This window comes from Podarcis pityusensis, assembly GCF_964106645.2.
Source record: "Podarcis pityusensis genome assembly, chromosome: 1".
Classification (NCBI taxonomy): domain Eukaryota; kingdom Metazoa; phylum Chordata; class Lepidosauria; order Squamata; family Lacertidae; genus Podarcis; species Podarcis pityusensis.
This window is the reverse complement of record NC_138028.1, coordinates 29,864,854-29,878,433: the sequence shown is the minus strand read 5'-3', so window position 1 is coordinate 29,878,433 and position 13,580 is coordinate 29,864,854. Positions and strand designations below refer to the sequence as shown.

The window sequence follows — 13,580 nt, the reverse complement described above, 5'->3', positions numbered from 1 at the left end:
GAGCTCACCCCGTCGCGGGGATTCAAACCGCCGACCTTCTGATTGGCAAGTCCTAGGCTCTGTGGTTTAACTCACAGTGCCACCCACCCCATTAATAGAGTCCTAAAAGTGTCCTACCCAGCAGCGGAGCATATGCCTGCACTGCCCAGGGTGGGCATGCTCCTGGGGGGGGGGCAGAGCACGGAGGGTGCCCTCCCAAGCACGGGATAGCTGCTCAGGTGCACAGAGTGGCGTGCACACCCTGCAGCCGGGGGTGGAGCAAGCCACTCATGGGGGCGGAGCAAGCCACCAATGGCGGACATTCAGCATGCCGCCTGCCCAATACTCCCAAGCCTCCCCCAGCTGTCAAAATGAAGGGGGAAGGTGGGATGCCGCCAGCAAAACGGCGCAGCTCCCCCCTTCCCCTGAGGGCTTGAGGTTGGCTTGAGAGTTGCGGGCGGGTGGTGCGCCAAATGTCACCCCCCTCAGCGATGACACCTGGGGTGGACCACCCCCACCTTCCTCCGCCTCTGGTCCTTTCCTTGGCTTTTTTCTGGCCCACGTAAGACCACTGGATAGTTAGCCTTGGTGAAGACTTGACGTTTTCATCCCCAAAAAAGTTTTTGAGTTTCTGCTGAAATGAGGCTGCATTTTAATGTTGTATTTTAATCTTGTTTTTAAAGTTGTATTTCAATCAATTGTTTTATATCTGGTGTTAGCCGCCCTGAACTGGTCTTGGCTGGGGAGGGTGGGGTATAAATAAAAATTATTATTATTATTATTATTATTACCTTCCACACAACCTTCTATATTCTCTTTCATTCCTCCAAATGCCACCTTTACACCCAGCCAGCTCCAACTTTCTCTTCCCCAATTCCTCCTTTCTTTTTCCTACAGTTACCAGCAGACTAAAGCTGTCACACACGAGACCCTTCTCATCCCCTTCCCCACAAATACATTCCCTCCAGTCATTCACTACAGGCAATATTCCTCTCCTTCCCCTGCCTTTAGAACCTTGGGAAACAGCCAATGAAAGCCATGCAATGGGAGACGAGTGCAAGTATAGTACGTACGGTACAGAGATGTATTTGGAGCCCACATGGCCTAATGCTATCTTTTACAAGACAGTTGCTTTGTTCTCTGGCAGAGGGGAAGAACACGTACTGCCAATGTAGTAGTAACATCTTTTTTATATAAAAAAAAGATGTCTCCCTTACCATGACATCCCCCAGCCCCTCCAGGGCCGGCTAAACTAGTGGACTGTTTTGTGTTTTATTTTATGGGTCTGATTTTATGTTCTATTTGATTTTCCTTAAACAAACCTCCCTTCATTGTTTAAGATTGCTGTTTTGCCCCAAGTTATGAAAAAGCCTCGGGTTTGCCAGTGGATCTTATGACTGCTTGCTTATGACACCCATGGGCTATAACATTCCTAACAGGGGAACATTGAAGTTGGAAAGGAATCCTGTATTAAACGTTTTTGTTTTTTTAATGGATGCACAGACATCATATTAGTTTTGGACTCTGCTTGTGTGTTCCCTTGTCTTTTTTTTTGTACATGAAAGAGAGGTAGCAGCAAACCAAAGGTGAAGCAGCAACATTTGATTTGATTTAATCTTTCATTCGACCCCCTGCCACCCAGCCCACCATGCTAGGTCTGTGTGATAGGAGCACTGAGTTCAGAAAACCCAGGCCCTGATTCTGTTAAAGCTGGAGCCAGGGCCGTCTTAAGCATATGCGGCGCTGGGGTGCAAAGATCCGCCCGGTGCCCCTAGGTGATCCATGCACTCCTATTTATTGGGGTTTGTTGCTGCCGTTGGCGCATGGCAGATCCCGTCTGGAGATGTTTCCTCTGCTGCCGCTTGCATTCCCCATCGTTCTGCACTGGCACTCCACGTTGGGTGGCGCTAGGAGCATGCGCCAACAGCGGAAAAGCCAGCAAAGGAACCCACAGCTCAGCGCATTCAATAGGATGCATCACGCAGCGCCCACAACATTATACGGCACTCCAGGCATGGCCGAAACAGTTGGCCACCATGCAGCTGGGGCAAGAGCCAACAGCCGAGCGGAGTAGAGAGGTGGCTCAGCACGAGTTCGGGGATGAGCATTGGAGTCTGGGGAAGAGCTGCCCATGGCGCTCCGACAGGCTCTGCTCCACTTGGCTGTCACGGCTCTTCCCTGGACTCCAACGCTCGGCCCCGAACTCTAGGCCTGGTGCCCCTGAGAGCCTGGCGCCCAGGTGCCATGCAGCCGTAGCACCAACGGTTAAGACGGCCCTGGCTAGAGCAGCCTCACAGCTTAAGGTCCTGATCCGTTAGCACGACCACACACCTGTAGACATGGGTGTAGCCGGGGGGGAGGGGCAGCTGCCCCCCTAAATCAATAAATCTCAATAGAAATACATAACTGAGGTTCTGCCCCCTCCCCCAAACAAAAATCCTGGCTATGCCCATGCCTGCAGAGTTAAGGTTCAGAACTGGGTATGACTGAATAAGCCCACCAGCAAGCAATTCTGGACACAGCATTATTATCTAGGTCATTATATTGTTTTTTAAAAGCTTATGGGCTTGAGAGAAGGGCATGTATCAGATTTCCATTTAGGTAAAATTCATTGTGTAGTGAATTTTAATTGCTATGGGAGAGGATTTATGTCTCAAAAAGTGGGCCAAAAATATAGAATAAAATAAATAAATCCCAGTGCAATCATTGTGTGGGTACTCTACATGCCTGGAAGATATAAATGGGAACATTACAACACATTTAATTTAAGGCAAACAGAACCCATTGTACAAGGCAAAGCAAGCATTTAATAATGGCTTTTAAACTACATCAAATCTATTCAAAGCCCTCAGCTTCTATCATTAAGATTAAGTGAAAGCTCTTACTTTAAAATGTTCTGTTGCTCCAGGCACCAGGGATGCAGCTTTAGACAGAGGAAGCAATCAGGCAAAAATATTTAAACAAAAAGAAAGACTGGAAAAATTTTCAGAGAAAGAGAATCATATTTGCAAAAGTTATGTTAAAAATCTTGCAAACTCCTGCATGGAAGTGTATTGGTTTTACCAAGACAAATGTGCCATTTTAAAACCTAGTTGCATCAGAGTTTACATTATTCTCAGTTGATGCAGACCAAAAAATTCTTGAGCCTGCCCACATCAAATGTATATGAAAAGGTGCAGGTACAGAAACTACATGGCATTCTTTGCCAACTTGGTCTCCTATAGATTTTTTTGGACTACAACTCTCATTGTTCCAAGGCAGGTCACCTGTGCTAGCTGAGACTGATGGGAGTTGTAGTCAAAACATCTGGAGGGCACCAGGTTGGGGAAGTCTGAAACAAGGAATTTGGCTAGCTGTTTGAACAACCCATCCACTAATGCCATTACATATTTATTAGAGTAAGACCATTTTGTTTTCCATTAAGTTTTGTATTCTAACCTGTTTTAATTGGCCTGCTTGGTGCTGCTTTGGTTTAACATTTAATTGTTGCTTGTTTTATTGTATCTCATAGGCTGTTAGCTACCTTGAGAACTCCTTTGGTAAATGAAAAGGTGGTCTGTCTGTCTGTCTGTCTGTCTGTCTGTCTCTCTTATTACTTCTCTTTCTTTGCATTGTCAGATTTCAGAGCCATTCTCAGTTCCAAGAACCAAGGTAGTCAACTACTGGCTACTCTCCCTCTCAAATCAGATTATTTTAAAGGACTGTTTATTTAGATTGTGTACACATTAGCAGCTTAAAACACAGCTGGGTTGCTATTTTTCTCAGTTCAGATTGAATTTGGCTTAGGGGAAAACGTATAAAAAACCCTGAGTTTTTCATACAAAATGACAGGATACATCACTTATCCAACCACTGGTGGGAGCAAGCTGGATGCAGAGTAAACAGGACTGTGCACACAGCCTTATTCAAACTTCTGTACCATGGCACCTTCCCAAGGGCTCAAAGTGGGTAATTCAGAAATAAAACAGAGCAGAATCAGTAAGCACAAAATATCCACTTAGGCTTCCTAATCATAATGGAAGTTGGAATGCATTATGAAGGCAGCATGTTCCCATTTCATATGCAAATAGAAGCTTGACCCCATATATATTTACAAGAGGGTCAACAGCCTCTCGTGTTATCTAGTGAAGCACAGTGCTTTAGTATCAAAAATGACAGTCTGAGTGGAAAATTTCATACAGAGTAAGAGCAACCAGTCGGTAGAGCATGAGACTCTTAATCTCAGGGTCAAGAGTTTGAGCTCCACGTTGGGCAAAAGATTCCTGTGTTTGTATGTACTTTTGTAACCCAGAAACCATTATTAAAAGCCATTTAACATCTCTCTCTGTCTCTCTCTCTCTCTCTATATATATATATATATTTACACACACACACACACACACACACGAGATTCCTGCAATGAAGGAAGTGGGACTTGATGACCTTTGTAGTGCCTTGAATTGTGAATGGAGCACAAACATTTAAATGGCTCCATTTCCCTACAGCAAAACTATTATTTTCATTACAAGCCAGCAGCTGGCTTTGAAAAGCTTTTGATCTCTATTATTTACAAACAGGAAATGAGAAGCTCCAACAGATATCCACATCATTTACGATTGTATCCGGAGTCTGGGATCAGGTCAGTAGCTCAAATGGCCACCTAGAGAAATTTTAGGTTTTTAATTCAAAAACTAACAGCTGAGGCACTTCTCTTCTTACTGCACAAGGGACTTTATAATTGGTCCCCATAACAGCCCTGTGAAATAGAATAGGTACTAAGTGAAGAAGGCACCTACAAACCTCTTGCATATTGTGGCAGATTCACACATTCCCTCTCACTCTTTACAAAAAAAAATATGCTCAAATTTAAATGACAAAATATACTCTTGGCACTATCACTTGCAAATACTGTAGTGCATACATATTTCAAGGGCTCAATTTCCCCACAGTAAAGTAATCAGCTGATCCAATTTTCTTTTCAGGAACATCTCACCAGAATATGTTGTGTCATTCCTATGTGCTCTAGTTGCAGATGTCATTCACATTCGGGAAGAATATTGAGAGCTGGGGAAAACACTGAGATAACGTCACTGTCCCTCCACTCAAAACAGTTTGCATCTTGGAAGAGATGAGGTGGGTGAGAGGAGTGTTATAACTATTTGTTTCCATGCCTGGGGCAGACTTCAGCTCCCCTACCCCCAAAAGTGGCAAAAGTTATGGACAGTTGCGCGTCTTAAGGCACAAAATGAAAGTTCTCACAGCTCAGATGGACTGCTCCTGTTTGGTACTGTTGTAGAGGCACCCCATTGGCTAGTGCTGTCCCATATCTGGTCTCCAATTTCCCCTCTGACAGTGTTATTTATTGGCTCAATGGGGAAAGGGTCGATGAGAAGCTACAAGACTAAGAACAAGCAGATATCTGGCTTTTCCTCTTCCAGCCTAAAAATGGGACAGATTTATTTCATACACCTGAGAGCAGGGGGAAGGAACATAACCTTATGAAAACAAATGGCAACATATGACGTGATTTCCAATGGCCATTTTGTGTCCCTCTCTAAGCTGGGTCTAGGGTAGATACTACATAGTCTCACCTCACTTGGGGTGTCCAGTCTTTTATCATTCTTCTGTCCTTCTCTTAAGGCCTACAATGAGAGTATGCCCTACACAGGATGTGAAGCACAAAATGGCCTATATTAAAAGTTCTCTGATCTCTTTGATGGATATTTCACCTCCAAGACCGTAAGCAGAGACGATCAAACAAACCTCCTGCAAATGGCATTGGCTCAAGTCAGCATCTTCCTCCCCTCTCAAAGATTGCCAGCCCCTAAGCGTTTGTAGATTTCCAGGTCACACCTTGTAGATCCTGGCAAGTGGCAAGCGTACACCACCACCTGAACCACCCACTCAGAATACTTTACAGTGTGTAATTACAAATTACCGGGGCATTAAATTAAAATCCTTCGTGCAGAACGGCAGCTTTACAAATCTGATCAAGCTTAATTTCTAAGGGTTTCATCTATTTTCTATCTGCTTTGTGTTCGTTTTTTGGGGGTTGCCAAATGCAAAGTCAAGGAGGCATGGTCTGCAAATAGATTAGAAGCTGGTCAAGGTATGTGTGTGCCTTCTTTCGCCTGAACCATGCAACACATCCTTGGACCAGGCACCGATCAGTGCAGCTGCAGAATATCGGAGCTGGCATATTCTCTCATCCTCACAGGATACCTGCCAGAAGCAGCCAAGTCCAAAGCAGCACCTTATCCTCTGCTAATGCCAAGCAAGGTACCACTGTTTCAGACTTGGCAGTTGGATGTGAGGGCGATCTGGCTGCGACATCTGTCACCCCATTGATCGCCAGGGTTGATTCGGCTGATCTGGCTGGCTAGGTGGGTGTCCCCTTCCTCCCTCACCGCTACATGTGCGTCCCTCCTGAAGTTGCGTGCTCGGTGGAAGAGGACGACCATCCCAGATAGGAGTGTGCCGTTCTTCGGTCAAGGGTATACAACTTGGCAGTTATTCCATGCAAAGTGGCAGTGTGTTGGCTGGGTAGGCACATCCTCAAGTTGGAGGAGAAGGGGGCGGGGTGGCTAGGGACACAAAGCATCAGGGAAGAAGCCAGATGCTCCGGGCCATATGTAGGCCATCCATATTTGGAGGTACAAGTCTCTTAGTCTGTTTTATTCAAAGGATGGATAGGTAACAGTCGGCCTTACCTGCAGTGTACTTTGTGCCCTGGCAGTTGGAGCACTGAGGTTGCCGGTCTTTCCTTTGGATCTCGAAACATGGGTTTTAGGCTGGTAGCAAAGCTAGAAACCACTTACCGTACTTTTGCAAGAAGGCAGATGGTTGCTCTGAACAACTCTGATCAGCTATACTCATCTCAAAGTGAAGGTACTTTAGAAACCTAGTTTATGTCCTCACTGAAGTGCTCCGTGTGGTTTATGATAAATACTTCTGCCTTGACCCAACTGAAGTTAGCCACTCTTCAGTCCTATTGAAATCAATGGGGTCTAAGTAGCCACAACCATCTTGTCCCTCTTATTTAAATGCAGCATGAGCACCATCACTCTTAGTCAGATCAGGGCCAATACATTGAGGTAAGCAAGATAGAAGTGCTAATACTTTTGTCATTTTCAGGGTCGTTGCCAGCAGCTATGGCAACTGTCTATTTATATGATCAATTAACCTGTGAACTCACCTTAGCTTGCAAGCTGCTCGCCCATTTAAGATTTAAATCAAAAACTGGAGTGAGTTGCAAGATAGTCCACATCCCAGGGCAAGGTTTGGGTCTTTTGGCTAGTCTTTATTTGATTCTGGAATATATGATCATGTAAGCAAGAGAGAGACACAGTAGCCCGAGAATGACCAACAAGCATCTACATTAGATGGTAAGACAATTTGGGCAAGGTCTGTTTTCTTTTTCTTTTTTGACTGTCTGTAGAGCATCTAGCTTTTTTAGCTGTTTGACAAGCACACAGGTGTTGACCTCAGGTATATAATATTACTCCCTTGGATCCAGGAACGTTGAGATATGCCTGACTTACTCACTCACTCACTCACTCACTCACTCACTCGAGGGTTATAAACTGGACTCCTGTGAGTACAGGAAGTGTAAGTATCATCCCAGCAAGTGTGAACAGGTATAACTCTCATATGAAGAGATCTTGCAAAAGCTAGTACTAAGGAGTGGGGTTATGATTCATTAGATCTCCAAGGCTGGCGGGCTATATAGGTGTTACTTCAGGAAGCACAAATGCAGCTATTTGTGAAGTCATGAGGAAGTTGGCCACAGAAGCTCTCTCCCAGTTGCTGCGCTGAGCAACATCCTTCATAACTTGGGCTCTTTGCTCTTTTCTGAGCCTGCTCTCCTAACGGCTCTGCCTACATAGCAGTAGCCAGTGCTTTTTTCCTGAGGGTACGCATACCCCTAAACATTTTGTGAATCTAACAGAAGAAACTATTAAGAACAAAGTTTCTTCTCTAGCACAGTGAATCGCCAGTTCCATTGCTACCCCCGATGGCGGCCTCATTTCCTGTCGCGGTGTTTCCTGAGTCTGACAGAAGCAAGTGTTTAATGTGTGAAGGAGGAGTTGGACTCTAGCACTGTGATTGGTCAGTTTCATTGTTACCACCTCCAATGGCGGCTTCATTTCCTTTCCTGGTGTTTCCTGAGTCTCAGACGGAAGTGAGTGTTTAATGTGTGAAGGAGGAGTTGGACTCTAGCACTGTGATTGGTCAGTTTCATTGTTACCACCTCCGATGGCGGCTTCATTTCCTTTCCTGGCGTTTCCTGAGTCTCAGACAGAAGTGAGCGTTTAATGTGTGAAGCAGTGTGGAATGTGGATGTGTGATGTTTTACAGAGGAATTGGGAAGGCACACAACCTCATGCCAATGTGGAGGTTACTGTGAGCTGTCAGCTGTGTAATATGAGGTAATGCATCTTCTTTGTACTTTTGTCCATTTACTGTATTTATTTTCCCCGATTTGAACTATAAAAGGGTGATTTTCTTGAGTCAAAATGAGAGTACCCCTAAACATTTTTTTAAGGAAAAAAAGCGCTGGCAGTAGCAAGACATTATTTGCAGCCTGGCCTGAGCCAGTATGAACTTGGGGACGAGTCACTCAGCAAATAATAAAGATCATTCTCTTAGACTTCTACCCTGAACTAGGAATCCTCTTTGCATGGTGGTGGAATGCCTGACCAATGAATTATTAAAAAGGGACATACATGCAAAAGGAACATTTCACTTTGAGGAATGAACTTGAACTTTTACATGGAGGCCTCAGGCCGGCTGTTAAGTGCACTGGGCAAGGCGAGGACACTGCACCGCTGTGCAAAGTGTCTTCAGAACCCAGGTGACGAAGGCATGAAATCCCCTCCAGGCAGAATTAGATATTGGAAAAGATACAGGGCTGCCACCATGCCATCCAGGTCTTTCTCTCCCCTCTCCTCAGTTCTGCATGAGGAGATATTACTCTTCATGTTTCCTACCCCAACAGACAATCAATGTGAGGCAGGGCCAGGGAAACACACAAATGAAATTAACATAATGCAGGGTTTAGCCGATGTAGTGCCCTCCAGATGTTGCCAGACTACAACTCCCATCAACCCATCAGCAGAGACAATGTGAGGTGCAGTCCAACATCTGGAGGCCACCTTGGTCACCCTGACTTAATGACCCCTTTTACCAGGAAGATGGGAGAAGCTCGTCTTCTTTCAATGTGTTGTTCTACTCTAAGGAGATTTCTCAGCTAGGGCTATGCCACTTTGACAGATGCCCCTTGATTGTCACACTTTAGCTTCATTTTGGGGTGTGGGAGCACAACCAGGAAGACTTCAGAACTGCCACTTAAAAGCTCCATGCAGTGGCATTTCCATTTCATATTCGAAAAGGCAGGGATAATGCCTCTCCTCCCTCTTATAAACAAGTCTGCCAAGCTCCAGATTAAAAAAAAATAAAAAGCAAAAAAGCAATAGCCAGAAACAAACCCACGCAGCAGGAGGGTCAAGGCTGAGAGCCGATTAGACCTTCAGGGCAGCATGTAGCATCACCCAGGAGATGACAGATGAGCACGTTGCCAGGCACACAAGTGCCAGAGGAGCTTGACAGCCCCAGTCTCTCTCTCCGCTGCATATAGAGCAGACTTGCTCCCTGTTAGTCTGGTGTCAGAGGAGTTTCTATGGCTGCCGTTGTACTGACAGGATGAGGGTGACCTAAAGGGAATTGTCATAAGCAAAGCAAACACCTCTCTTGTCCCACCTTTCAGTGAGCATTCAAGCAGGCAATGCAACCTGCAGACATTGTGGAAGGGTCTCAGAACACACTTGCATGCTCCAAAACCTTCCAGCATCTTGGAACCTATGACAGCATCACCCCCAAATGGCTTGTTACGTAACCTTATCTGACTTCGTGTTAAACAGGCTAATGGAAGAAGGCCTCAGCCTTGGCGCTTTACCAGGCCTCGCCTCGGAATATACAAAGTAGGATTTTGATACACTGGACTTTCTCCTGCTACGGAGCACTAGACTCCCAGCCTCCAAAGCTGATGCCAAGTCATGGTATCAGATACTTCTAGACATGTATTGTTCATTCATTACAGTTTGGTGAAGCTAGGCTGTTTGCATTAACACCTGTAGCGGTAAGCTGGTTACTGGTAGAATCCCACACCTGCTTTCTATTGTAAGGCTCAGTCCACATGCCACAATCTGGGGAAAGTTAAGCTCACTACAGCACACTCTAATGTAACAGCATAAGCCTATGTATATTTGCTTGGAAGTAAGTGCCAATCTAATTCAATGGAGCTTACTCCTAGCACAAGATTGTACTGCAAGGCTGCATTCCTAAATCCACTCACAAGAATGTAAACATAACTGAACCAAGAGGGGCTTAATTTCAAGCAAACTTAATTCAGATTACTCTGCTTGGCTGCAGTCCTATGCATACTTACCTGGCAAGTAGAATTAATAGTGGGATTTAGCAGTAAACAAGCATAGGATGGCGTCCTAAAAAGAACATCTCTCGCTAGCTTTGGACACACGTAAGAAAACTGTAGAGGTAAGTATTCAACATTTCAACAATGAACATTTCAATCAGAATGTTGTGGTTTAGAATACTGTTAGGAGTTGGTGGGTGCTAGACCATAGCTGTCAACCGTCCCTTATTTGGTGGGAAACTCCCTTATCCCAGCGCCGTGTCCCGCTGCTGTCCCTTATTGATGATGTCCCTTAAATTTCCCGGGTTTCAAAGGAAGCAGCTCCTCTCCCTCCCTCCCTGCCTGCCAGGGAGGAGGGAGGCTCCAACTGTGTTGCTTGGCTGCCTGGCCCGCCCCCCTCTGGCCTCCTCTCACCAGCCTCGGCCCCCGGGAGCCCCTTCCCGCCGGGACTGGCGGGAGCCTTGGGCCCTTCTGCCGTCATCCTCCTCGCAGCTGCCGAATTGAGCTTCTCTGCCTGGGCCCTCCCCTCTGCCCGTCGTCACCGCCGCCGCTAGGCCATACTGCGGCTGCGCCGCCGAAGGACCCGGGTGAGATGGGCAGCCTGGCACGGCCTATGAATTGCTGAGGAGCCTTGAGAAGAGAGCGAGGGAAACCATAGAGAAAGCAGTTCAGAGAGAGGAGGAGGAGGCGGAGGCAGAGGCGCAGGCAGGTGTTCCAAGGGCTAACCATTGAGGGGGAAAGCGGAGGAAGGACCGCAAGCACTTCTCCCATAGATCTGTAGTGGTAGACTAGCATAGATGGTCTGATCTGCGGGTTTACTTCGGGCGCTATTTCCCCCCCCTCCTCCCGCCCCGCCTGATGGAACTGAGAGCTGCAGATGGAGCACGAGAGAAAAGATACAGAACTGCAGCAGCATCTTCGTAGCTTGGACTTCGTTTTGCGCGAAAAGTGGTTGCTCCTTGTAGTTATTTAATTGCAGTGTTTCATCAGCTAGTTTCTTGAGCAGCAACCTCTGGAAACGAAGGGCTAAAAACCGGCGTTGCTCTCCCAAATTATCTGGTCCCTTTTAACTTCGTATTTCAGCTGACTAAAATCCCTTATTTTGGCTGCTGATCCCTTATTTTCGAGGCTGCTGGTCCCTTATTTTCAAATCTATAAGTTGGCAGCTATGTGCTAGACACCCTAAATTCCTGGGTCTAATAGGTCTTAGAACTTAATCAATGTTTGGAGTATTACAACTGGGAAATAACCCAGAACCAGTGTAATAGACTCATGAGCATTAGGCCAGAGCTGCATTAACCTGTGTGCTGGACAATGCTAATCCTGTGGAATCAGCATGTTTTAAGGGCCAATTCAGCCAAGCTGGCTTCTGTGTAAGGTGACAACTTTAGGCTGAGCCATTAGGAGGATACAAAGCATCAAAGGGAACACTGTGTGAGACGGCAAAATGAGTGGGGCCTTTCAAAATGAGTGCAGTGATGTGAGTTAGAAGCTTGGGGAGGAGTTATGTGACAGGGGAGCAGAAAGGAGGCCGGGCACAATGACTCATGTCTGTTTGGATCCTAGGTTGCATCTATGGGAGAAGAAAGACCCTCTTGGGAGTGTAATGCTGGAAACCCTTTTATCGTAGGCTCAGGTTGCCTCACCTGGCCTTGTGGGTGGGCCAGCCCTGGTTATGGCCAGTAATCTGGCCACTGCTTTTTGAACCAGCTGAAGTTTCCAAATTGTCTGCAAGGGCACCCCATGTAGAACACCTTGAAATATCCCAATCTGTAAGTTACCAAAGCATGGAGGACCATGGCCAAGTTATCCCTGTTCGAAAGGGGCTGTAGGTGGTGAACCAGCTGTAGCTGGAAATAGGCATTCCTAGCCAATGGACTTGCTCTAACTGTAATTCAACTCTGTCCAAATCTGAGCCATTTTGTCCCTAAAGTGCCTCGCAAATTGCTACAGCAGGGTGCTGTTGCAGACAGGCTGAGAACAAGAAACCACTTATAAATTGTGTTCTTGTCACTATGACTACGGACAAGTCTACCTCTACATGAGCCTTCCTAATCTGATGCCTTCCAGATTTTGTTGGACCACATCATTGAGGCCAAGAGTGGGATTTTGTCATCTGAGCAGCCCAGGAGCTCCATACACACTGCAGCCGTTTGACTTCACCCCCAGAGGTGCACGCCGTTGTCTCTCGAGACAGATGGATGCCAACAACGAAAACAATTCCCTTCATCCCTGACTATTAGCCATGCATGCTGGGGCTGGGGCTGCAGTCCAAAACATCTCAAGGGCACTAGGTTGGGGAAGGCTGTTCTATGCTTTGCTTCTGCACTAAGTAGCTTCTATCCTGCTCAAAGCTCCGGCTTGAGACCTCAGTGCACCATGATGATTTCTGGTTCCCATCTTTGCAATTGCACTTTGGAGTAATTAAAACAAACCCCCTCCAGACTGCTTTCCATTTCAAAAATTCAACTTCTGAATATCTTCATGAATAATGCGGTTCTGATCAAGCTCCCCTAGTCTCTTTGCTCATCTTTATGCCAGTTTCACAGGCTGGGTCCCCCACCCTCTCTTCCCTAGCGATAGGAATGAGACAACACGACAGTTCTTTCTCCATATCACTCTCAGGCTAAGAAAAAAGGAGCTCACAGAACTTCTCCTGCTCATCCCCTGCAGGCCACAATATAGCAAAGCTACTCTCAAATGTGATTGCATAACAAGCAGCAGAAAGGCTTGTTGAGGTTAACAATATTTTACATAAATGATAAGGGCTACAAATGGACCGTTTTCCTCTTGCCATCAAGCTAAAGGGGAAACCAGTGGGGCAGCAATAATGACCTCAAAGGATCTGAGCCATGCAAGAACATTGCCATTAAAAAAAACCAGGCCATGTTAAGACTTTCCTTTGCACTGAACGGAGTGTGAACCTAAATGTCTCCTAATGCCCTGGCAGCTGTTGTTGTTGTTTAGTTGTTTAGTCGTGTCCGACTCTTCGTGACCCCATGGACCAGAACACGCCAGGCACTCCTATCTTCCACTGCCTCCCGCAGTTTGGTCAGACTCATGTTTGTAGCTTCGAGAACGCTGTCTAACCATCTTGTCCTCTGTCGTCCCCTTCTTCTTGTGCCCTCAATCTTTCCCAACATCAGGGTCTTTTCCAGGGAGTCTTCTCTTCTCATGAGGTGGCCAAAGT

At 46.2% G+C, this 13,580-nt stretch overlaps 1 protein-coding gene and 1 long non-coding RNA gene across 2 annotated transcripts in view; one reads left to right on the top strand and one right to left on the bottom strand.

Moving 5' to 3' along the window:
- Positions 1-3,383: 3,383 nt before the first annotated feature.
- Positions 3,384-13,580, bottom strand: part of POMT2 (protein O-mannosyltransferase 2) — a 53,497-nt gene continuing 43,300 nt past the window's right edge. Inside the window, exon 22 of the mRNA XM_080978031.1 lies at positions 3,384-5,022. Coding sequence (XP_080834157.1) covers positions 4,998-5,022 — 25 coding nt within the window. The 3' untranslated portion in view covers positions 3,384-4,997. The remainder of the gene's footprint in view (positions 5,023-13,580) is intronic.
- Positions 3,814-7,138, top strand: LOC308462687. Its single transcript, XR_013979256.1, has 3 exons — positions 3,814-3,923; positions 4,941-5,091; positions 5,599-7,138. It is a non-coding gene; the product is annotated as an uncharacterized lncRNA (long non-coding RNA).